Source organism: Chiloscyllium plagiosum, chromosome 30 (genome assembly GCF_004010195.1).
Source record: "Chiloscyllium plagiosum isolate BGI_BamShark_2017 chromosome 30, ASM401019v2, whole genome shotgun sequence".
Lineage (NCBI taxonomy): Eukaryota > Metazoa > Chordata > Chondrichthyes > Orectolobiformes > Hemiscylliidae > Chiloscyllium > Chiloscyllium plagiosum.
In genome coordinates this window covers 23379817-23406259 of record NC_057739.1, presented here as the reverse complement: position 1 = coordinate 23406259, position 26443 = coordinate 23379817, and the positions used below count along the sequence as shown (strand labels likewise).

Genomic DNA, 26443 nt, shown 5'->3' with positions numbered 1-26443 from the left:
CTGTAACCCTGCATTTCCTGTGGCTAATTCAGCTAACCTTCACACTCCTGGACATTTTGGGCAATTTAGCATGGCCAATCCACCTAACCTGCACATCATTGGATTGTGGGACGAAACGCATACAGACATGGGGAGAATGTGCAATAAAACACAGAACATAGAGCATAGAACAGTACAGCACAGAACAGGCCCTTCAGCCCACGATGTTGTGCCGACCATTGATCCTCATGTATGCACCCTCAAATTTCTGTGACCATATGCATGTCCAGCAGTCTCTTAAATGTTCCCAGTGACCTTGTTTCTACAACTGCTGCTGGCAATGCATTCCATGCTCTCACAACTCTCTGTGTAAAGAACCCGCCTCTGACATCCCCCCTATACTTTCCTCCAACCAGCTTAAAACTATGACCCCTTGTGTTAGCCATTTCTGCCCTGGGAAATAGTCTCTGGCTATCAACTCTATCTATGCCTCTCATTATCTTGTACACCTGATCTATGTACCTGCACCCCAGGATCCCTCTGTTCCTCCACACTGCCAAGAGTCCTATCCTTAATCCTGTACTCAGCTTTCAAATTCGACCTTCCAAAATGCATCACCTCACATTTATCTAGGTTGAACTCCATCTGCCACCTCTCAGCCCATCTCAGCATCCTGTCAATGTCCCCTGCAGCCTACAACAGCTCTCTATACTGTCAACGACACCTCCAACCTTTGTGTCGTCTGCAAACTTGCTGACCCATCCTTCAATCTCCTCATCCAAGTCATTAATAAAAATTACAAACAGTAGAGGCCCAAGGACAGAGCCCTGTGGAACACCACTCACCACTGACTTCCAGGCAGAATATTTTCCTTCTACTACCACTTGCTGTCATCTGTTGGCCAGCCAATTCTGTATCCAGACAGCTAAGTCCCCCTGTATCCCATTCCTCCTGACCTTTTGAATGAGCTTACCATGGGGTACCTTATCAAATACCTTGCTGAGGTCCATGTACACCACATCCACAGCTCGACCCTCATCAACTTTTCTAGTCACATCCTCAAATCATCCTACACAATCACCCAAGGCTAGAATTGAACCTAAAAGTAATTGTTCCCATTAATTTTATCTACAGAATCCAAATGGAAACAGCCGAACAAGCACAAAAAATTATGGCAATCCAGACATAAGTTACATCATGCTATCAGAACTCCTGTGACCTTTAATATTGATTTAAATTTATTTTTATATTGGATGGTGATCCGGTCCACAAAACTAGCCACACCTGTTGTATAAAGCAATGGTTGTGAAAGAGTTAATACTGAAGATGCATTGAGCTCCATCAAAAAACAGTCTATGGATGGAGTATCAGACATTCTTGTACAAGGGCACAATGGAAATAAATGCTCACCTCTGGCTCCTGATAGGCTTCAGTAATTATGCCGAACTAGTCAATGTAACTTGTATCTATTACTGTGATGCCATAAAGTACCTCTCATTATACCTCTATTAGGATTCACCAGTAGTCTATCCTATTCTATCTAGGCTTTCCTCCAATTTAACCTCTACTTTAAAAATATTTAAAGATTCTGTGCTCAATGCCTTATATGAAGGGAATTAATACATCTTCATTGAATGCGCTTTCATTTTGATTTTAAAGCAATAATTCTGTTCATTAAGAAACCTTGTTAATAGATTATGTTATTTAAAACCTGAAAGAGTTTAGATTAGATTACTTACAGTGTGGAAACAGGCCCTTCGGCCCAACAAGTCCACACCGACCTGCCGAAGCGCAACCCACCCAGACCCATTCCCCTACATTTATCCCTTCACCTAACACTACGGGCAATTTAGCATGGCCAATTCGCCTGACCTACACATTTCTGGACTGTGGGAGGATACCAGAGAACCCGGAGGAAACCCATGCAGACATGGGGGGAATGTGCAAACTCCACACAGTTAGTCACCTGAGGCGGGAATTGAACCCGTTGTTATTCAATTGATCATTTGAAGTATTTTTGTTTTACATTGTGACCCATACTTTTAGTGGTATGAGAGCAATGGTGCACTCCTCAAGTCTCTGTCTTAACAATACATAATTAACAAACCCAGTACATGAGTCAGCACATTGATTTTTTTGTCACATTCCATGATTAAAAAAAACTATTTATTTAGAAATAGTAGACTAGACACTTGCTTAGAAAATGCATATTTCTATGACAGATGTATTTAAGAAAAGCTGATACAAAGCTTAAGTACGTCAAGAGTAATATTGAAAGCAAAGTAAAAATGTCTGTGTTTTATTACTATCTACCTAATAGAACTGGCTTATGGATGATTTTATGTTTGTGGTTATATAAATGCATTAAATGTGAAATTTGATAATAATCTAACCTGTGTGATTTCAAGTATCAAACTTCTCAATTGGGCCTTAAAGTCAGAAACCCCATCCCAGATTGATTAATATTCCACAAAGCAATGCTTTAAATGTGTGTAATAACAAGTGTCACATATTATTCATGATAGACTAGTCAATCACCCTGCACTGACACAGATATCAAAGAGTCATGGAGAATAGCAGGGTCTCACAATATGAGAAATGGGTTAGAATGTTTATCATAGTAATGGGAGCCCAGAGACATGTAAGCAAACTGTCTCATTCCCAGCCAAATAATAAAATAAAATAATTTTCAAAGCATCATCAAACCATCAGGAAGTTCACACATTTTTATAAACTAACTCCTGGCCTACAGCTCTGGTTTATGGTTATTATTATTAATAATAATAATAATAATGCATACAGAGGAACAGTTCCTCTCAATTTCCTTCCTGAAAATGGTGATATTAATTGTCTTTGCTGAGAGGAAATCAGTGCCAAAGAGCAAAACAACTTTAATGGAAAAGTACCACTTCTGACCTTGACTGTCATTAGGTGTGAAAACTGACTTCTATGTCAATACATAAAATTTTGGGATGGTAAAGGAGAAGAATGTCTGTCAGCCTCTTCCTGAATGAGTATCAACTCTGTCATTTCCCACATTAATGTGATTAAATAGTTTTTAAGTACAATAAATGTAATAGCCCTTCCAATAACACCCAGCTAATGAAGGCGAAAATAGTTCCCTTTCACTTTGGGATTAATGCAAAAGAGCTCTGTTACTTTAGTAAATAGCGTAAATTCATTCCAACGCACTCAGGTATGGAAACTGAAAAAACTTGGAAACCCTCAGTAGTTTAGATATCACTTGTGCTAAGAGAGAAAAGAGTCAAGACAGCGTCTACAACAAGGAACTTTTGGCTTAGATCTTTGTGGATATGCGACAGATCCTTGCTTTAGCCAAACAGGCCTGGCACCAGTCACACCTTCATATCCATCTGCCACTATTTTCAGTGGGATGAAGGATAGGGCAACTGGAATCCATACGTTATGTAGTTATGGAGATAGCAGCATTATGTAAAGTGCAGCTGCTCTCACTCAGAAGCAGTTTTAGCCTCCCAGATTCTGAAATATTATTTATTGGTTTTATGATTTTGAGGAAGAGATCTAGATCTACTGGAGCTCTTTGCAGAGGTCAAAGTTAGCTTTCAAAATGCTCAGAGTCCCTTTGGATTTGTTAACAGTAGATATGTATGTGCATAAAATGTGACTAAGGTTTGTGAAGCTATTAAGCTGTCAAGTCATTCAAATACCTTGCTCTTCAAATTTTGGGGAAAAAACGTCTGCTGTGCCTCCCGGTGTAAAACGTTTGGCATTTGTTGACATAAGTCTGAAGGATGTCATTATTGTACCAGTGCTGCTTCCAGCTTCTACAATCTACCATTTTCACATTGGGGTACGGTGGGCTGTGAATGCACAGATGACTGACAATTTCAAGTAGTTACAAGATCTTTGCTATCTTTGTGGGACTATAAATAAAAACTGCAAGGACTGTGGATGCTGTAAGTCAGAAACAAAAACAGAAATTGCTGGAAAAGCTTAGCAGATCTGGCAGCACCCATGGAGAGAAATCAGAGTTAATGCTTTGGGTGCAGTGACCTTTCCTCAGAACTTCTGAGGAAATGTCACTCGACCTGAAATGTTAACTCTGATTTCTTTCCACAGACGACCTGAAATTAAGGGGAATCAAATGTCCAGCTATATCAGTGAGATGTGGCTTTTCAAACCATCCTTTATGTTGAAATTATAGCTGTTGACTACATAAGCAATAATCCTTACCAGTTGTAGAAACTTTCTACTGCATTTCAGTATAGAAGGGGACCACGCAGCCCATCTGCCTGTACTATATAATTCATGATGAAAACACAACCTCATTAGTCCAATTCCCCATAGCCTTACCTTATAAAATTCTCCAGAAAAGAATTTATGACTAACGATGCAACTTTCTTTCCCAATGCCAAGTACTAACACAGCAAAACACACGTTTTTGTCACCAATTTGTAACAGTGAACCATCGTTGACATTTCCACAACAGGAAAGACTACTTTGACTGGGTGGGATTCCTGTTTTCATTTTTCCTCTGCTTAAACATATCTGTTGTGCAAGAGTAAGGCATAGAAAAAGAGTCAGTAGTGGGGAGGTAACAATTGGGATATGAGTCATAGAGCATAGCAACGGGCCATTCAGCCCATCATGTTTATTTCATAAATCCCTACAGTGTGGAAACATGCCCTTCGACCCAACAAGTCCACACAAACCCTCCAAAGCGTAAACCATCAGACCCATTCCCCTACCATATTATCCTAAATTTCCCCCTGACTAATGCACCTAACCTCAACATCCCTGAACACTATGGGCAATTTAGCATAGACAATTCACCTAACCTGTACATCTTTGGATTGTGGGAGGAAACCGGAACATCCAAAGAAAAACCCACGCAGACACGGGGAGAATGTGCAAACTCCACACAGACAGTCGCCCGAGGCTGGAATCAAACCTGGGTCCCTGGCGCTGTGAGGCAACAGTGCTAACCACTGAGCCACCGTGCTGCCAAACAAATACCAAATTATGCTAATCCCATTTACTTGCACTTGTTCCATAGTTGACTGTGCCCTGGCAGTTTCAGTGCTCATCCAGATGCTTCTTAAACATCACAAGAATACTTACCACCCCCACCCTCTCAGGCAGCACATTCCATATTTCTACAATTTCACTCAAAAATATGTTACAGCTCAGAAAATCAGTAAGTGCATTGTGCATTAGTCTATATCGTGACGACTCTCTGAAAATGCTATGCCCTTATTTCTATTGCCCTGCTTTATCCTCATAACCTTCCAAATATTTCTTTTATCCAATTCTCTTATAAGTATATTTTACAGTTGCTTTGAAAAGATTTTTCAAAAAAGACTCCATCCTATTTCTAAGCATCTCCCCACAACAGGAATTACTTTGGAGTCATATGCTTTTTAATACTTTGCTTGAACAAAATAACAATGGGAGTGTGTTACATTTAAACACTGTGCTTAAAACAAAACTAACTCGCATAATTATTTGCCGTTCCTCCCAAAAAACTTAGAAAACTACTTTTGTGCACATTCTGTCCATACAATTATTTAATTCCAAAGGGAATAGAACTAGGGAATAGTATAGAACTTTTCTTAATTAATAGCTTGTGGAAGTTTTGAAAAGTTTCATCGCTGCAACGTCAGGCACTGATGAAGGTGTGGGAAGCTATGTTTAATATTTTTAATCTTATTAATACCAAAGACAGTGAACATTATAGTTAGCTAATGGATATTAGCCCAAAGTTCAGATAAAGAGAACCATGTTTTTTTATAATTTTGATCTTATGTACTTCACAGCTGGCGAATGCTTTTGAAATGAAGTCACTGTTGTGGTGTCGGGAAAAGCAACAATCTATTTGTGTTCAGTTAGGTCCCATAACAACAGAGGTACTTGACCAGAAAATCTATTTCAACAGTGTTGCTTTAGAATTGTTGGCTAACATACCAGGAGATACCTGTTCTTTCTGGATGAGCAACAACAAAGCTTATACAACCACCTGCAAGGGTAGCTGAGCAATGAGTTTGCCATGTCATCCAAAAGACAACCCATACAGCAATACAACACTCCTCAGAACCTCACTGAATTGTAGGCTAGATCATGTTCTCAGGTTTCTGGAGTGCATCTAAAAGGCACAGCCTTCTGACTCAGGGAGTGAGTGCAACCACCTTCCAATTATATAAAAGTCTCACCCCTTATTCTAGGTAGAATTAAAAGAACAGACCGTTTACTGGTTCCAATGGTTGCAGCTGACGAATGAAATGGCTGGCTTGTGGTACAATTAGAATTCCAAACTGGTTCTGAAGAATACTTCGCCGTATCTTTACTCAAGTAGTGCAGATATGTCCTCAGTGATGGCAGAGTGGAATTCCTTGTTAACAGGGGAAGTTGCTCCTGTGTGAAAGTAGTTGCTTTTCCTGGATTTGTTGAGCGAGATATCTCCAGTGAAGAATTAACATTGCTTGTTAGTGCTGTGCCACCCACTGTTGAGGAAACATCCGTAAGATTCAAAGCAACTTCCACTGGAGTAGAATATTGTGTAAGGACAGGTATGTCCAGGGACGGAGAACTTAGAGCTAAAGGTGTTAAAGTTGGGAATGCGTTCATGGTAGATATTGTTGGGATCGTACGCAGTGTCTGAGGTGGCAAGGGTCTTACTGAAGACATTGATGGAGATAGGAGAGATTTCATTGTAGATGCTACTGGAGATGGTAAAGATCTCTTTGCAACTGGTGCTGAAGATGAAAAAGGTTTCACTGCAGATATTACCCAAGATTGAAAGGGTTTCACTGTGGATATTGTCTGAAATGGAAACAATTTCCCTGTAGACATTTCTGAAGATCGAAAAGGTGTCTCCACTGCCAATGCTGAAGGTGAAGAGGGTCTCACTGTTAGCATTGTTGCAGATGGAAATGGTTTCACTGCAGATGTTACAGCAATGTTTAAAGTTACAAATGCTGCTGGGACTGAAGACTGTGAGTCAAGTGATATTATTGAGCTAGCTGTTACAGGCAATAATTTGATTCCTCTTGAGGATTGAGAATAGGAATGATGCAGATGTTTAGACTTCACTGAAACTGACGGACATACAATAGCTGTCAGAATGTCTGAATGGACGGTGTGTTCCTCTGGTGCCAAACTTGTGGGAGCAGAGATGTCGGATGCTGCTAAGGAACAATCATCTGTCAGCTGATCTTGCACTGGTGCTAAAAAACATAGAATTTAATTAAAACAGGCATCTATGTTCTTGGGCAGAGTGAACGAAAATTATTACAACCTTCTATTACAGAAAACAAACATGCAGCAGCCCAGGAATTACTTGTGATTAATTTACAGTGTTGTTCATAAATTAGAGAGTCGAAAATTCTCCAGCATCTGCAGTCCTCACTTCCTCCTTCATAAAATATATTAAATCTAATAGATCTTCAATACATATTTGCAATTCAAATTTCTGAGCTGCACTATTTAATTGCAATCTCTCAGGTTTACAGCTGCAAATTCAATCTTCAGTAACTGTCTAGAAATGTAGCGATGGGATAAATAAACTCTAAAATATGTAAACCCTGAAAGGCATTGATGTGCAGGATGAAGCAAAGAAATCGGTTCACAAATAAATAATATGAAACATTGAAACATAATTCAAACTAAAAGCCTCACTACTTTGATCTCCACGATTGCATTCATCTTCCAAAATACACAGCAACACTATTCCAGACTTCTATACAAAAGTTGCTACCGTCTGGTAGGAAATATCCCAGTGATACATGCATTGTTTCAAAATTGTATGCGATTTGCGAAGATATAAATGTAGAGAACTACGTACCAAATACAATCCCTGAAGAGAAAACATTTCTGGTAATACAAACTGAACTGTTTGATTCAGGGTGGAAGTTCTGTTTGCAAATACAGTAAATTGCAAGCATGGAAATTCTCAAGTGTTCACTGGTTAGGCTCAAGATGGGCTGATCTGTGATATGAAGAGCTTAACTGTTAACAGTTTCTAACTTGATGCTTGGTGGATTTTATCCAGTGGATAGAAGAATAAAGAATTAAATGCTGCAATTAAAACAACAATGCCTGCATCGATGCTGCATCCTGCACCCGGGCTGAACTGGAGCAGTTCATCGATTTTGCACACAACTTCCACCCTGCCCTCAAGTTCACTTGGTCCATCTCGGACACCTCCCTCCCCTTTCTTGACCTCTCTATTTCCACCTCCGGCAACAATCTCCAGATGGACATTTACTATAAATCCACAGATTCTCACAACTACTGGACTACACCTTCGCCCACCCAGCATCCTGTAGAATTCCATCCTGTTCTCCCAATTCCTCACCTGCACTACATCTGCTTGGACAAGGATACATTCCACTCCCAAGGATCCCAGCCATCCACCTATTTGGAACAGCCTGCTTTTTCCTCCCTCTGTCATCCAGACAGCTCTTCACCTCCCACAACTCCTCCATTCCCCATTCCACTGCTCTAAACTTCCCCCCCCTACTCTACACACAATACAGACAGGGTCCCCCTTATCTTCACCTACCACCCACCAGTCTCCGCATCCAACACATCATCCTTAAACACTTCCACCAACTCCAACCTGACCCCATCATGAAGAATAGCTTCCCCTCCACACCCCTCGCTGCCTTCCTCAAAGAGCATTCACTTCAACAGTCCTTGGTTCACACCGACTCTCCTCACCGACTCCCTCCCGAACCCCCAGGTACCTTCCCCTGCAACCAGAAAAGATGCAAAACCTGCCGGTACACCATCCCCCTCACCTCCATCCAGGGCCCCAAATAGTCCTTCCAGGTGAGACAGAGGTTTACCTGCCTCTCCTCCAACCTAGTTTACTGCATCAGGTGCTCCCGATGTGGTCTTCGCTACATCGGGGAGACCGAGTGTAAACTCAGAGCACGTTTCTCAGCCGGGCTATCAGGGGCCGACTGGACCTCCCAGTCACCGGCCATTTTAATTCCCTTTCCCATTCCCTTTCCAACATGATCATCCTTGGCCTCCTCCAATGCCACAATGAATCAGATCACAAATTGGAGGAACAATACCTCATCTTTCATCTGGGCAGCCTACAGCCCAAAGGACTCAACACTGAGTTCTCCAATTTCAAATAACCTTCCTTCCCCTTTCCCAACTCTCTCTAAAGCCCTTCCCTCTCCATTCTGTTGCTCTGATTGACTTAGCTACCAACCGGATTCATTCCTCCCATCGACCAATCAGGTGATACCCTCTACCTGTGTTCACTTATCCATACCTCTACACCTGAAACAGTGACCTCTCCACCTCCTGATGCAGCCTCCTGCCTATCTACAATGGAGAGAATGACCTGTCACTAACCACAAACCTGCAGTAGGCAAGGAACAAATTCAAATGAACTGACATTGGTGTACATAGTGTACATACTCTCCTTGACCTACAGTTCATATTGGGTGTGAAAACAGGGCTGTTCTTAAATGGTGAGGGGCTGGAACGTGTTGGATGTCAAAGGGACTTGAGTGTCCTTGAAAGTTAATGTGTTAGTACAGCCGCTCTGAGGAAGGGTCACCAGACCCGAAACATTAACTCTGATTTCTCTTCACAGATCTACCAGACCTGTTAAGCTTTTCCATCAATTTCTGTTTTTGTTTCTGATGTCTTCACAGCAACCAATTATAAAAGTAGAGTACATTGGCCTTTATTGTAAGAGGATTTAAATAAAAGAGCAAAGGTTTTTTACGGAAAATATGTAGCGCTTTGTTGAAACTACACAGGGAGTATAGTGTGCAGTTTTCATCTCCACACCTACAGAAAGATTTATTTACCATGGAGACAGTGTGATAAAGGTTCAACAAATTAATTCCTAGGATGGAAGAAAAATTAAATAGACTAGGCCTGTATTCTCAGGGCTTTAGAAGAATGAGAGGTGACCTCATTCACACATGGAAAATTCTTCCACAACTCAGCTGGGTAGATGGGAAGGATGTTTCCTCTGGCTGAGTGGTCTTGAACCATGGGACACAGTCTCAAAATAAAGGGCTCTGATGAGGAGCACTCTGAGGGTGCTGGAATCTGTGGAATTCTCTACCTCAGAGGACTGTGAAGGCTCAGTTGTTGTGTATTTTCAAGACTGAGATTGATAGATCTCTACAAATTCAAAATATCAAAAAAAATGCAGATAGTGCAATGATACTGGTGCCAAATTAGAATATCAGCCCCAATCTCACTGAAAGTTGAAGTGGCTTCAAAGGATTAAATGACCCCCTCCTGCTCTTACTGTCTCCATCTTTATGTGCTTAAGCAGTAAATGGAGGCTATGTTGACTCATTTTAAGCTTATTCAGACAGAATGGCATACATATTTGAGCCGACTGTGGATATAACCTTATGCCAGTTCACCATGCTTTTCTCTGTTTTGTACCAAATGTTTCTCAAAGAAGAGAGAAAAAAAAACTTCCCTTGCAGCTTAAACCTCTTTTGACTCAAACAGTGAATTACAAATATTATTTATGATCCTTGGTTAGATTAGATTCCCCACAGAATGGAAACAGGCCATTCAGTCCAACAAGTCCACACCAACCCTCCGGAGAGTAACCATTCCCCTACCCTATATTTACCCCTGACTAATGCACCTAACAGTATGGGCAACTTAACATGGCCAATTCACCTGACCAGCACATCTTTGGATTGTGGGAGCACTCAGAGGAAACCCACGCAAGACGCAGGGAGAATGTGCAAACTCCACACAGAGAGATGCCCGAGGCGGGAATCAAACCCGGGTCCCTGGCGCTGTGAGGCAGCAGTGCTAACCACTGAGCCACTGTACTGCCCAGTGGTGGTACAGTGTAGATCATGTCGTAAAATTTTGTTTAGTAATCATATGGGCCTTAAATTGGGGGTGGTGTATCTTGTAATAATTACCTGACCAATCGCTTCAGAAATGCAGAAGTTGCATGACCACTTCTACAGGCCTTTTCATAGGGCTGCTCTTTCAGCCATTCTGACTGCAGTAACTTTTTGGCAAACGCAAGCAGTGGAACGGCATCAGAATCCAATCTGGAAGATTGCCTATTCTGGTATTTGCAAACCACAACCATGGGCCCCAACAACACAGACACAGACACAGTACAAGTTCCAGATCCCATATCCAAGATTGCGTGCAAAGTATGGACATTAAGACTAACATGAGCTTTCAGCAATAAATTCCCAAACAAGGGAAAACCATTTAAGCTCGTATAAATTGAAGCCAAGCTTTCAGAATTGTGAGCGATAAAGTGAATATAAATATTTCTGTAAAAACTGACGGTCATTTTTGTTTGCTCACTTTGCAATCTATTGATGCAGTTAGTTCACTGAAAACAGTCAAGTTATCCTTTCTTAAAGGGAAAGTTTAAGAGCAGAACATTCTATCTGACATAATCCCACTTTCTTTCTTACAAATTTAAATCTTTTGAAATATTTACATTCCCTCTATTTAATTTACGACTGCAATTTAAAACCCTAACAACAACCTATTAAGAAATGACAGTGAAGCCAAACATAAGCAGTCAGTTTTAGTCAGCATGGCTTCATATTCAAACATTTCAGAGAATGTCCATTTCACCAGCTGAAATTCAACATTTCATGTTCATTTCTAATGAAAGCATGACAAAGTGGATGGAAGTAGTTATAATACTATATTAAGTAATTACTTGATTATATCTGTTTCACCTAATTGTCACAGATTTTGTGGTCAACAGCGAAAAAAAGGCTGCCATCAAAAAAGCAATGCATAAAGATTAAGCAAAAAATTAACTTTGTCCATCTCAGTCCAACACTGGCACCTCCAAATCATGGTTATCAAGGATTGAGTAGTTCTATACACATAGTTTATCTTATTCAAATGAAACTTTGAAGATGGAGCCAGCTGTGGAGCCTAAGAGCAATACAGGAATCAGGCAGACTTATCCAGACTGGAGAATTGTCCGAGAGAAGCAATACGATGTAAGTTTAAATCATTTTACAGAAAGTGATTGATGAACGGATTAAGGTAGAGGCTGAAATATCAAAATCAGGTTTTAAGAAAAAAAAATGTTGTTACTTAAATTATACCTTGTCAAATATTCAGACAGAATGTAGTTCCATACTTGTAAAAATTAGGTTTTCAACCTCAGAACAAATGTTCAGCAATACTTATGACTTAATATTCTCTTAAGAACAATTATATCTCAATAAATTAGATTTTAACTTATCTTTGATATTTATAGCAACAGCGCACAAAAAGTTTGAATTCATGTCAACCTATTGAGTCCATGCTGATTGCAAGTGGGAAGATTCCAACAGTATACACTTTGGAACAGCAGGGCAGTAGTGACTGCTGCACCTTAATTCCTCTGTTTAATTCTAGATCATTGTTAGTTCTACTCAGCAATGGCAAATATTGACAATTTGTCATCCTTCCAACCGCAAACTCCCGGCCAATGGTACCTTCTGGTACACTTTTATAACAATTTTCCACATGCTATGGCTGAAGTCCTAGGATCTAGGATTTGGAATTGAATCCAGGCAAGCATAAGTTTCTTTTCACTGAATACATCAGTCCTTGGATTTGTGGGTCTTAAATTATAATTAAATGGGTTTAACCCTGTACTGAGTGTAAACGCCATTAAATTTAATTCCTCATTACTTGAAGCAGGTGGATCTTGTCACCATCTTTAAGGGAACAAATTATTTGTGAGGAAAAACCTGTATTATTTGTAATGGTGTCTGGGTGTGTCCGGATTTTTAAAAAGTTAGCTTTAGAAAATATTAATAGCCATTTTATTTTCTGTGTCAATACAGGGAAGGTCCATGAGGTTTCAGGAGTGAATTCCTTTCCATTTTGACATTAGACTGACAAGATATAACATAAAGAGTTCCTTCATCTCTAATATCTCAAAATGCCTAAAGCCAATCTCAGAAGAGCACAGTGAATGTTTCCACTTCCCACATTACTTGTAGCCTTTTTATAAAAATGTCTAGCCCAAAGTCTCAGAATATTAACCTGGCACTCTGTATTACAAGTTCAGTGGCTTTATCACTAAGACACTATCTCCGCTTAGGAAGAACCCAATGCACAAGCATTGATTTTGGACTAGCAATTATGACTGCATTAGCAAATGATGGTAGCTATTACATTGCAGTATTGTCTCACTCCCAGCAGCGAAACAAACGACTAGCTCATGAAAACAATGAACATTAAAAATGGAACAAACAAAACATTTTCACTTATAGTTTCCCATTGGTTCAATAGGGAGTCTGTTGGATTTTAACCAATCAGAAAATTCAAGGCTAAAGGTTTTCATTTCCTCTTTATATATTTTTAAACCTATTAATGTTGTCTATTTAGTAATTAAACAATAAACTCAAAACTCAAACTTAAAATCACAAATTCGAGGAATCAGGGAAATAGTTTTTAAAAGTTTTTAAAAATATTAATTGAAACCAGAAATGAAAGCATCTATAATGTAATGAGCATTCCATTTAATCAATTACATTTCTGACTGCTATGCTAACTCCCATCAATCCAATGAACAAATAAACTTTTGTGTGAACAACCTGGCAGTGTTTAGAACAAGTGACTGTAGTCCCGCGGGTCCAGGGGTGACATACGTTTCTTGTTGATTCATGATGCACTTGCAGGAACTGCTTCAGTTCCTGTCTGGAATTGTTTTGTTTCAAGACATGTGCAGCAGCGTGTATCAGTCAAAGTTGGAATCCAGCCTAGAAGCCGAAGTTACTTCATCAAACTCGGAGAAAAACTAATATAATTTCAGAGTTTCTATCCCACCATTTTTATAAATTCTGGGTTATATACAAGAGTACGTTTGTAAGGCTCTGGTCCAAATCTAGGAGCCCGACAGATTGGAGCATGGGTTAGCAATAGAGCTGAAATCTATATCCAATGCACTTTTCTGGTGACAATCACCCTGTCAGAGGCACAGCCACATCATATTATGGCTATCATGTGCGGCTTAAAGCTGATGCAGCACTGGGATAAAGAATGGAGGAACGTCACTAATTAACTAACTCTAACAGGCTTGACACAGGCCTTAGACTGAATGGCTTCCTTCTATTCCATATCCTTCTCTAATTTTTGAGTCTATTGATTTGAAAAGGCCAATCTTTTTCATCCTCTGTTCTAGAGTCATGCATTGGAAAATTCAATCCTCATTTGTAATTGCTATTGTACTCTATTGATTTTAAGCAAGAATAACAAAATGGGGCAGTAGTTAATTAGATAACATGCCTGAAGATTGGAAATTTGGATTGTGGTTGCTTCATGATATGGGAAAACATTAAAATTTCTGTCAGTTGGCTTTCACTGACAACAGAATGAGCAAATCATAAAGAATCAGAAGGACTGGAATGAAAATCCTGAACTGTTTGCATCATAACGTAAAACATTTTCTTAACTGTAAGGGAACTTTCTACAACAGTGTGATCATGGTCTTTTTGTTGATTTCAAGGATTCAACATTAGAAACTCAATCTTGGTGCTTACAGTGCCAGTGTTTGTGGGTGCATATATTTATTTGCATAAATCACCAGGGCTCCTTCAGACACTGGAAACCAGCAAAGGTTGAAGAAAGAAAATGATAGCATTTTGCAGCGCATTCTGTACTGTAATTGACAGAGAAGGTTGAATTTCAACTCCATTTGTCAATATCAATACCCCACGCACAATAAATCAACAAGGACTGTTAGAATGTGAATCGAACTGTGTCCTCTTATTTTACCTCATTAATATTGTTAGCATTTCAGTTACAGGTTCAAGACCCACTGAAATATTTGAACACAAACTGGGGTCACTTTCAACTAATTGGTCAATTTCCCACTTTGTTCTCTGAACTTTTCTTTTCATTGAAGGCAATGGAAGGTAATATTGAATAGAGTACAAAGTAGGCCTATTTCAACAAGAGGGAATCTAATCATTGACATCCAATAGCATTACCATTACTGAGTCCCCCATTAGCAACATCCTGGGGGTTTCCATTGACCAGAACATGAACTGGACTAGAATTTAAATACTGTGGCTGCAACAGCAAGTCAGACTCTGGGAATTCTTCAGTGAGTAACTCACCTCCTGACCCCTCAAACCTGTCTACAATCCACAAGGCACAAATCATGAGTATGATGGGATACTCCCCAACTTGTCTGAATGAGTGCAGGGTCAAAAACACTGACCATTCAGGTCAAAGTATCTCACTTGATTGGCATCCGGGTCACCATCTCATCATTCACTCCTCCTACTATTGATGTCAGTGGCAGCATCTCTACAAGATGCAAGGCAGTAATTCACCAACGAGGAGAAAGTGAGGACTGCAGGTGCTGCAGATCAGAGCTGAAAATGTGTTGCTAGAAAAGCGCAGCAGGTCCGGCAGCATCCAAGGAACAGGAGAATCGACGTTTTGGGCAACTTTTCCAGTAATTCACCCACATTGAGGCTGAACAGGCTGGGGCTGTTTTCCCTGGAGCATCGGAGGCTGAGGGGTGACCTTATAGAGGTTTACAAAATTATATGGGGCATGGATAGGATAAATAGACAAAGTCTTTTCCCTGGGGTTGAGGAGTCCAGAACTAGAGGGCATAGGTTTAGGGTGAGAGGGGAAAGATATAAAAGAGATCTAAGGGGCAACTTTTTCACACAGAGAACGGTACGTGTATGGAATGAGCTGCCAGAGGATGTGGTGGAGGCTGGTACAATTGCAACATTTAAGAGGCATTTGGATGGGTAGATGAATAGGAAGGGTTTGGAGGGATATAGGCTGGGTGCTGGCAGGTGTGACTAAATTGGGTTGGGATATCTGGTCGGCATGGATGGTTTGGACCAAAGGGTCTGTTTCCATGTTGCACATCTCTGACTCTATGACTCTAATAGTACCCTCCAAACCTGTGATCGAGGTAGAAGGACAAGGGCAGCAGATGCATGGCAGCACCAGCACCTTAAAGTTCCCCTCCTGATTTTGAATTATCTCTCTCTTCCTTCAGACTGGATTAAAATCCTGGAACTGCCTTCCTAACAGCACCGTGGGTATACCTCATTCCCATGGACTGTACTGGTTCAAGAAAGCAGATCACTACCACCTTTTCCAAGGCAAGTACAGATGGGTAATAAATGCTGACCCACATCCTGTAAAACAATTTAAAAACAGGCAACCAATCCCATTCGATGAGTTTCCTACTTGTAGTGTTTCATTTATTTGAGCCTAGATACCTGCTCATAAATGTCACTAGATATTTTGATAAGCACATCTCACGTTCCTGACTATTTGCCATGTCTCTTAAGATGGGTATGGAACAAGGTCAAACATACAACTCTTTGAGGTATAAGAATTTGTTGGGTCCATCTAGTGTTTAACCATGATGTTACACATAGAGAGCTGTTACCTTGCAGTGGATGCATTATAATCTATTTGGACCAGATCACAGCTCATTGGACGATCCACTATTACTCCCAAACACCAAAAGCCAATGGGTGTAATTTTTGCCTGATCTCCCCTTACCAAAATTAAGTCGGTCACAACTCCCACTTCATTGATCAACAGCACTGGGAACAAGATATATTTGGTCCTGTGAGATAGGGAAAGGATGGAAGGGGAGAGCTCATCAATACTTTTAAAACACAATATAGATGGAGTTTAAAGAAAACTTACCTTCAATATATACAGCTACAGATCTTTTTGCTGACCCTGCTTCATTCACAGCTTCACATTCATAAATACCTGAAATAAATAACCAGGTTATATTAACACAACTAATGTTGACCATCAACCCACTGGCAGATGGATCGAGACTCAACTAAAGCAAATGCTACAGAGGGCTCTCTCCTTTGAAGTAATATTCCTTTCAAATGTTTAATAACTTATAATTAACAGAGTTGAATAAGTGTAATAATGGAATGCATCATAAATATCACACAATACACTATTTCACATTGTAGAATTGGTGCTAAAGCAGGCACAGGGTACTGAGTTGGATGGTCAACCATGATCATATCAAATTATGGAGCAGCACTGAAGGACCGAATGGCCTACTCCTATTCCTATTTTCTATTCTTCTATATGGTTCCGCCATATCACCCATTTTTAATTCAAGAAAGAGAAACTTGCAGTCTGATGGCACAGTTAGAATAGTTACATAATAGCCATGATTCTCAAGGTCAGGCTGCAGGCATTTAAAATTAGCAGGCGGAACCTGCCTCTGGGAGTTCCACCACCCCTATCCCTGCCACCAGTAATTTTCACTGCCATGGGATAAAGTGCAAGCAGTGATCCTACACACAGCTCTCCCATTCTGGCTAGTTCCTTGGCAGGGTCAGCATCACGTTCGCCCTGTTCTGGAGAACACATTGTTCATGGTACCAATCCTGAACCATTGCCTGGTTTTGAAAGATACATGTAAAAGGTCTTATGCCCACTCCAGGGCCTCCATTCTCCTTTCCTGGCTTCCCTGCCCCAAGACTCCTTCCTGAACCTTCAATTTGCAGAAACAGATCTCTGGCCATTCGTCTCTTTGATACCAGTTTTCCAGATAGCCTCATTATGAATGTTTAGCTAGACTCTGAGACTTGGATTATTTCAGCAGGTTCTCTGCTTTGATAGGTTGAAGTTTAGCTGATTGACATTTCAATGAGTTTGTAAGGGCAATAATTATATTTTAAATCAGATTTATGAATGGGCATTCTTTTTCCCTTAGAATTCAAGACTGATCATTGTTATAATGTGGCTCAATGATTCTGTGCATAAGGCAAACTCGGTGAGTGGGCATAAAAAGAGCATGATAGTAGGTTAGTGAGACACTAGGGCATGGTGGGGGTGAGTGGAGTGATGAGGGAGAGGGAAAAGCTAGAGGAGCAAACTATTCGTACATCAACAGTCACAGGGAACTGAGTTGGGACTTCTAACCAATCAGTTTCAGCACTCACACATGCAAGACATTACTTTGATTTGCTTCCAGGATTAACAGTCTGACTCACTTGTGCCCCACCTTCCTAGAGCAAAAATTGCTTCTAACTATTGAAGTGGATTTGCCAAGTCGGTAAGTTTTCTGACTCATACTATCCATCTCATTTGCAATGTGCACTGAGTTTTAAACATTGCTGTAAACAAAGCAACTTTGTGTACACAATCTTACTCACCCATTTATCCTTATTGTTTATATCTTGTGCTGCATCCACTGGACAGCCATTTAATGGTTTTATGGTCTATCATCCAGTTTAGCCTGTGTCTCTGGATTATTATCCCAGGGATAACACCACCACAAGTCATCATTAACTATATGTTACTGTTTTAAATTCCTGCATAAACACTCATTGTGTAGACTTCAGGATTTGAAAGCTTGTGGAATTCATTGCCACGGAACGCAGTGAAGGCCGGGACGTTAAATGTCTTCAAGACAGAGATTGATAAATTCTTGATCTCACAAGGAATTAAGGGCTACAGGGAAAGTGTGGGTAAGTGGAATTGAAATGCCCATCAGCCATGATTAAATGGCAAGTGGACTTGATTGGCCGAATGGCCTTACTTTCACTCCTATGTCATATGGTCTTATTGTCTTATGGAAAACACATTTCACAGAAGGGCAGTGCAGTTAAAGTAGAAATAATGTTTTAGATCTGCAGAATTGTTGGTTTAGAATCCTGGTACTTCCTCCCTAATGACAACATGGGTCTATCGACAGCACATGGACTGCAGCAGTTCAAGAAGGCAGCTCACCACCACCTTCTGAAGGGCAACTGAGGATGGGCAATAAATGTTGGCCCAGTCAGCGATGCCCATGTGCTGCGAGTGAATTTTAAAAAATCACTATCCATTTAAAAATACCAGATTGGTACATACCTTCAAAACTTTGCATTGCCTTTCTTATTTTAAGTATTCCATTCTCTGTGAGAACGTTAGGCTGATTACTGGCAATTAAAGGCCTGTTCTTGAAGAACCAGAAGACATTAGGCTTTGGAATTCCAGACACATCACAGAACAGCGTAAATTCCAATCCATGACGAACCTGCGTTGAGGCATTGAGGAACAGAATACTAGGCGGGACTGCAGCAAGAGCAGCAGATGAAAGAAAACCAGAATAAAGAATACAAGAAGTGATGGGGGAATGGGAGCCAAAAGATGAAGATGACAGAAAGGTGAAGAATATAATGCAAAGAGCTTGAAGGCATTGGGCACAGACAGTGAGAGATGGGATACAGAGAAATAAAAAGGGAAAAGTTAAAAAGATGGAGCAACATTGTAAGACACAATGTGGGAACAGTAAGAAATAGAGAACAGAAAGGCATAACAGAATATGAGCTAAAATTAGAAATATAAAAAAAGTGTCAATTAGGGGACAAGAATAAACAGAATATAAAAATGTAGTGTCAAAAATCAAGAGATTATAAAGCTGTAGCAGTACCATGCACTTTTAATCTTCCAGTCCTTTCATCTTGTCCCAGTGTGCTTGAAGCCACACAATGATATAAGCCTTCATCAGTCAGATTAACCCTAGGAATCAGCAACATCTGGTGTCCTATAAGGTAAGGTTTAGCAGAAAGAATGTCAGTCGATAACTATAGCAACCTTTTGTTTTATCGTTCTGGGAATTCCTTGGGTAGGCAGTGGTCCTGTAACATATGACATCTGAGAAACACTAAGTTCAGAAGTGGGGCCAAATTTCTACTCCACCCACACAGAGGTTTGCCCTCCATCTTCCCATCAAAGGAAAAGAACAAGAATCGAAGGCTCTTCTTTCCAGGGCTGCTCTTGTACATTCCTTTCAGCGAGATCTAGAGGTAATGTTTTTAAGGATGCGATTGCAGGACACCCACTGAATCTGAAAATGAATGGAACTCAACGATTTAAAAATTGGACTGAAAATGGTTTTAACTTAACTATTTCTATTGTGGTGCACTTATTACTGCTCGTTAACATGCAGCCACTTTATGTTTGTACTAGGACTAATGTTCCTCAGCTAAACCCTGCCAATTTCTCCAGAGGCTTTGAATATAGCTGGAACCCAAATAAGCTGAATCACAACCTCAGCCAGGAATGTCCATTAGAGTTACAAGATTCCGAACTGCAGCTTGCAACCTTCATGATGTGACATGGCAGAGGGAGTGTTGCCATAGCAACAGTCTCCCTGCATTTCCGCTTCCCAAGGCAATTAAGAGGCATGATTTAAAATTCTTGGCTGGAACACTGAGTGAAGACTACAGTGACTGAATTGGGGTGAAGAATAAATCCAGATGGCTTCCATGAAATAAAACATTGGCACAGGTTTGACGAATCTATCTCTGTGAAGTAAACATTCCATCATTCCAACACTTTTCAAATAACCATTTCTAATTCCAGTTTGCACGGGCTCCATTTCTATCTGAAATGTATAACATCTCCCAGTACAATTAAAGCAGCAAACAATTGGTTCGGCCACTGTTGGAATATCGCGTGCAATTCTGGTCTCCTTCCTATCAGAAGGATGTTGTGAAACTTGAAAGTGTTCAGAAGAGATTTACAAGGATGTTGCCAGGCTTGGAGGATTTGAGCAAAAGGGAGAGTCTAAATAGGCTCGGGCTGTTTTCCCTGGAATGTCAGAGACTAAGGGATGACCTTCTAGAGGGGCATGGATAGGAGATATAGACAAAGTCTCTTCCCTGGGGTGAGGAAGTCCAGAACTAGAGGGCATGGGTTTAGAGTGAGAGGGGAAAGATATAAAAGGGAGCTAAGGGGCATTTTCATGCAGAGGGTGGTGCGTGAATGGAATGAGCTGCCAGAGGAAGTGATGAAGGCTGGTACAATTACAGCATTTAAAAGGCACCTGGTTAGGTATATGAATAGGAAGGGTTTGGAGAGATATGGGGCAAGTGCTGGCAAATGGGACTAGATTAGGTTAGGGTATCTGGCCAGCATGGACGAGTTGGACCAAAGGGTCTGTTTCCATGCTGTACATCTCTATGACTCTAATTGAGCAACAATATAAAAAGTTCCATCATGGGTCAATGCTCAATGAATTGATCTCAACTGCCCATAAGCAACAAGCCAGGGCAGAGAAAGAGAAGTTCTCTCCTGGTTTTATCCTAGTTACTGATATTGAAATGTCCATGATATTGACCACAAACAGAATCGGGTTAGGATGAGTAATCTGGGCTCACATATCAGGCTGGTAAACAGTCCAGGTACCAGAGAGTGAAGAGCACCTAAGAAGCTGTAAAGCAACCACAGTTAACAGCTTCAGGTAAGACAGAGAGAAGAAATAAGATTTGTATAAGACATGTATGGCACAGTGACTTGGTGGTTAGTACTGCTACCTCACTGTGCCAAGGACCTGGGTTCAATTCCAGCTTTGGACAACTGTCTGGGTGGACTTTGAATATTCTCCCTGCGTCTGCGTGGCATTCCTCTGGATGCTCTAGTTTCCTCCCACAGTCTAAAGGTGTGTAGTTAGATGGATTGGCCATGTTAAATTACCCCATAGTGTCCAGGGATGTGCAGGCTGGGTTGATTATCAATGGTAAATGTATAGATAGGGTGAGGGCCTGGGTTGGGCTGACTTGATGGGCCAGATGTCCTTTTTCTGCACTGTAGGATTCTATGTAATACATTAATTTAGCCTATGTCAGAGTGAAGCTTGTGTTTCTGCATGGGTAATATCCCATTGCTAATAAACAGCACTGTTGGTGATCAGCAGAAAGGGTTGGTGCTTTCCAAATTGTACTCTTTCCTGCTCACTCACCAGTCAAGTAATCCCTGAGGTATGTTAACTCTTCTTTTAACTTCCTTTCAATTTTTTTCTTATCGATATCATGCATTCACCACTAAAAGATATCTTATGGAAAATGCAGAAAGGGAATTAAAAGGAGCAAAAAGAACAATTCTTATCATGAGTCAGCAGATAACACTACGGCACTGGTTCAAACATGGTTAAAAGAGTTGAATTCCAGAGGTGAGGCGAGAGTGACAGCCCTTGACATTAAGACTGCATTCAACTGAGTGTTGCATTAAGGAGCCCTAGCAAATCTGGAATCAATGGGACAAACTCTCCACTGGTTGGAGTCAAACCTGGCAAATAACAAAGTGGGTATAGTTGTTGGAGGTCAGTCATGTCAACTCCCAGACATCTCTGCAGAAATTCCTCAGGGAGGTGTCCTAGGCTCAACCGTCTTCAGCTGCTTCATCAACAATCTTTCCTCCATCATAAGGTCAGAAGTGGGGATTTTCACTGTTAATTGCACAATATTCTTCAACTCCTCAGATATAGATGCAATCCATGGTCAAATGCAACAAGATCTGGACAACATTAAGGCTTGGGCTGAAAAGTGGCAAGTAACATTCGTGCCACATAAATGCCAGGCATTGACCACCTCCAATAAGAGACATTCTAACCATCGCCCATTGACGTTCAAACACTATCAATATCCTAGGGTTACCATTGGCCAGACACTCAACTGGACTCATCATATAAACACAGAGGCTTGGAACACTGCAGCAAGTAACTCACCTCCTGAATCCTCAAAGCCTGTCCATCATCTACAAGGCACAAGTCAGCAGCGCATTGGAATACTCCCCAATTGCCTGGATGGGTACAGCTCCAACAACACTCAAGAAGTTTGATACCATCCAGGACAAAAAGAGGCCCACTTGACTAGCACTACACTCACAAACATCCACTCCCTCCACCACTCACTCAGTAACAGCACTGTGTACTTTCTACAAGATGCACTGCAGAAGTTCACCAAAGATCCTCAGACAGCAGCTTCCAAGCCCATGACCACTTCCATCTAGAAGGACAAAGACAGCATATACATGGGAACACCACCACCTGCAAGTTCCCCTCCAAGCCATCCTGGAAATATATCGAGGTTTCTTCACTGTCACCGAGTCAACATCCTGGAATTCCTTCCCTAATGGCAGGTGGACTGCATTGGTTCAAAAAAGGCATCTCACCACCACTTTCTCAAGGGCATCTTGGGTCAGGTAATAAATGATGGCCCGGCCAGTGGCACCCATGTTGTAAAGAGAATGGCTTCACTCCATCAAGTTAAAATATCATTTAGTTACAGAGATTACAAATACTTTAAATTAATTATTGATTGTCAGAACAAATTTGAAGAAATATGATCATATAAGAGCTTATCTTTATTCCTGTGTCTTCCTTCAGAGTTTTAATTAAATGACGTTCTAATACCATGAATAAACAATGACACTATCCCCAGTGGCTGTGCAGGTCAGAGCAGCAAAGGAACCATTTTGAACAGTAAGTTCAGTTGTGAAGGAGACTATCATTTGTGTGACTGAAAAGTAAGAAAAATCGTTGTGGTTTTTTTTCTTCAAATAGAGGAGCTCAGTGCCCCAAAATTAACTCTCCCCTTAATATGGTACAGTGTATCAAACCCACAGACTGCATTATTCGGTGAAATCAGTTCCTGTGTCACCCACAGACACTGTGTACTGAAAATAAATTCCTCTTGGTTGGCTGTTGGAACCTATTTGTATTAATGCAGAGGCTATTGCTACTGGAATACAAAACTCCATCTTTCATTTTACTAATGTACCTCTCTGTGCAATCCCATAGGCTGTGTGCAATTTTACTACAAAAAGCCAAAATTTATCCCCTATCAGCCATTTTACACAGCACACAAGATCTATTCCAAGCACTGAATGCCAAGTTGGACTTTGAGTAAAAAAGCATTTAGAGAATGGAGGGTAATTGGACTAAAGTGCAAATCAAGTCAGCCTCCATTTTAACCATGCGTTTAAACCCCAGATGAGAGATTTTTGCACACAATCCAAGCTGATACCTTACACAGAATAATAGGAAGATTGCACCATCATCTGGATAACACAACAAACTCTGCCTAATTTCCGAAGAAAATGAAAGGTATCATAGCACATTTGTAAACAGCAAATGAGTTCTTCAAGAGACCTCGACAGCATTTAACATGTAGAGTCACCAAGTCATACAGCACAGAATTAGACCCTTCAATCCTCACCGACTAGAATCCCAAACTGATCTAGTCCCATTTACCAGCACTTGGCCCATATCCCTCTAAATCTTTCCTATTCATATACCCATCTAGATGCCTTTAAATGTTGTAACTGTACCAGCCTCCACCACTTCCTCTGGCAATTCCATACATTCAACACCCTCTATGTGAAAAAGTTACCCCTCAGGTCCTTTCTAAGTCTTCCTCCACTCACCTTAAAGCTATGCCCTCTAGTTTTGGAATGTGCCCCTCCACTCAACAAAAATCAGTAATAAATTAGTTGGTCATTGCCGTACCCAAATATATTGCTGTGTCTCTGCATATTACAATATGGATTACACTTCCAGTAGTAACTCTTCGGTTTTATTTGTGCTTTGGGACATCCTGAGGTCAGGAATGTCGTTCATTCAAAACCCTGGAGCCCTCTCCCTATTGTTCTGCGGATGTACCTACACCACATTGTCTGCTGCATTTCATAAAAGCTTCAATGGGATCATTTGGTATGGGCAACAAATGCTGACCGTGACAGTGATACATCCATGCAAAAAAAACAAATATGTGTCTTTTATCTTCCCTTTCGATATATTCTGCCACTTCCTGTGCCTGTAATTTGAGATGTTAGCTTGGTTGGAGTGAGGGTTTCTCTGCAGTTAAAGCTGATTGAATGGTAGATGCAAAACCAGAAGAATACAAGGAGTCACTATTCTTACAAGGGTATAGTTACAGTATGAGAATATAACATTGAGGTTTAACTGAAAAATGTAGACAAATAAATGTATAATAATGCAGGTTGTGACTGGAATACATCAATTTTACTGTTAGCACCAACACATAACCATTCAGCAGTAGTTCTGGCTTATGCCACAATTAAGTTTAAACATCATTAATCATATTCCTCCTGGATTTGCAGATCTGGCCAAACAACTCTTTATAGGCTTTGCGGGAAATAACATCCCTTTGATCAGCCCTCTTACAGGGATCTGTCTTGATTTCATGCTAAAATCCATGAAGCTAGGAATATCCTAGCTACAATCATAACTCATTGATTCCAAATTGCAAATATGGATCTAAGAGGCCAATATTTTTGGAAACTGTATTTCTCAACATTGCAGTCAGTGCTGCTGGCAAGTACAGACACCACTGCTGGGCCAGTTTTCTAGCAAGGCATAGAAGTAGGGAAGTAGGCAGGGCTTTAAATGAGGGGTATCATTTAGGGGACAATTGAGTAGATTAAAGGGAAATGACATGGCAATAGATCAATGTAGCTATAAAGGTAATGATAATAAAAGTATGGCAGGAAGGGTCAGTGAGTGACAGCAGATAGGGCTAATAAACAAAAACAGTAAAGAAAATGCCAGATGTCACAGCTAAAATGCTATTGATGGGAGACTTACTTTATTTGCTGTTGTTATATAGCGCAAATAAACATTGTCTTAATTTTTAAATTAATTTATAATTCATTACTGCTGCATCATATGCCTGATGGACATGAATCTAACTAACCATCTAAACAGTCACATGATTGATGATTTTTGGTTGTGGTAAAAGTCACTTTGGGGATCTTTTCTCTATTTTAATGTAAAATCTTGCTCCTGAATACTGGTTAGTCATTGTTGCTTTTAACTTGGTAGTTACAGTAAAAGTCTTAAAACGTTAATGCGTATCACGACATGCTTCCAGTCAGTCACTGGAAAGTCAAATATCTTTTGAAAAGTATTGGTCTCTACAGAGATCATACCACACTTCTTCCTTTGACATTGAGTGCAGACAGTATGAAGATATGAGTTAGGTGAGTAATGGAATCTTCAGGGTGAATCAGTCCCTCTCCCTAAAGTTTAAGTTTTGTCCAAATGCTAAGCTAGTCCTTGCAATTCTTTCATGACTACAAGCCTTGAAATGACTATTGATACAACCAACAGATGTTTAAAGCATTCATATAATGTTACTCTGTCCACCAAACTTAAAAGGCTCAACATCCATTAAAATGGAATATCATTTGGATTTATTAAATATTCACCTGCTTATGCCCAGAATACTCATTTCTATTTGCCATTTAAATAGGTTTTTTGAAGCCTTTCTCAGCACAGCTAAAAATGTAAAGGAAAATCTGCTATTTCTCTTGTTGATTCTCAGCCATTTCTCATATATTTTTATAAAAGGAACCTTCAGCATTCTTTTGCTATTTTTTGTTTCGAAAGTTATGCCAAATGTGATTGTACACTTTTGAATACACAAAGTGCTACTGGCCTCTGGAGCCACATTATATTGCCAGCTTGAGGGAATCTAGCTGCATCTGTGCTCTGGTACAAGGTGGAGCTGCCAATTATTGCCTGATGGAGGATTTTTTTAGGGTGAGTTTGGCTGTGTTCCCAAGTGTCTAAAACAGAAACAATGGTCCGAGATGAGTAGGGAAATTACAGTACATTCAAACTCCATGCTGACATAATCCATGTGTTTTAAATACAAGTATTTTATGGCAAAATTACTGGCCG

General features: G+C 40.4%; 1 protein-coding gene across 2 annotated transcripts in view; it reads right to left on the bottom strand.

The window, feature by feature from the left end:
- The window catches only part of LOC122564812, a 106343-nt gene that overhangs the window by 25850 nt on the left and 54050 nt on the right, over positions 1-26443 (bottom strand). For both annotated transcript variants that reach the window (XM_043720095.1, XM_043720097.1), the window contains exons 8-11: positions 19388-19501; positions 18826-19284; positions 16642-16710; positions 6203-7184 (exon numbers count right to left, since the gene is read on the bottom strand). In XM_043720095.1, the coding sequence (XP_043576030.1) occupies positions 6203-7184; positions 16642-16710; positions 18826-19284; positions 19388-19501 (1624 nt within the window). The remainder of the gene's footprint in view (positions 1-6202; positions 7185-16641; positions 16711-18825; positions 19285-19387; positions 19502-26443) is intronic.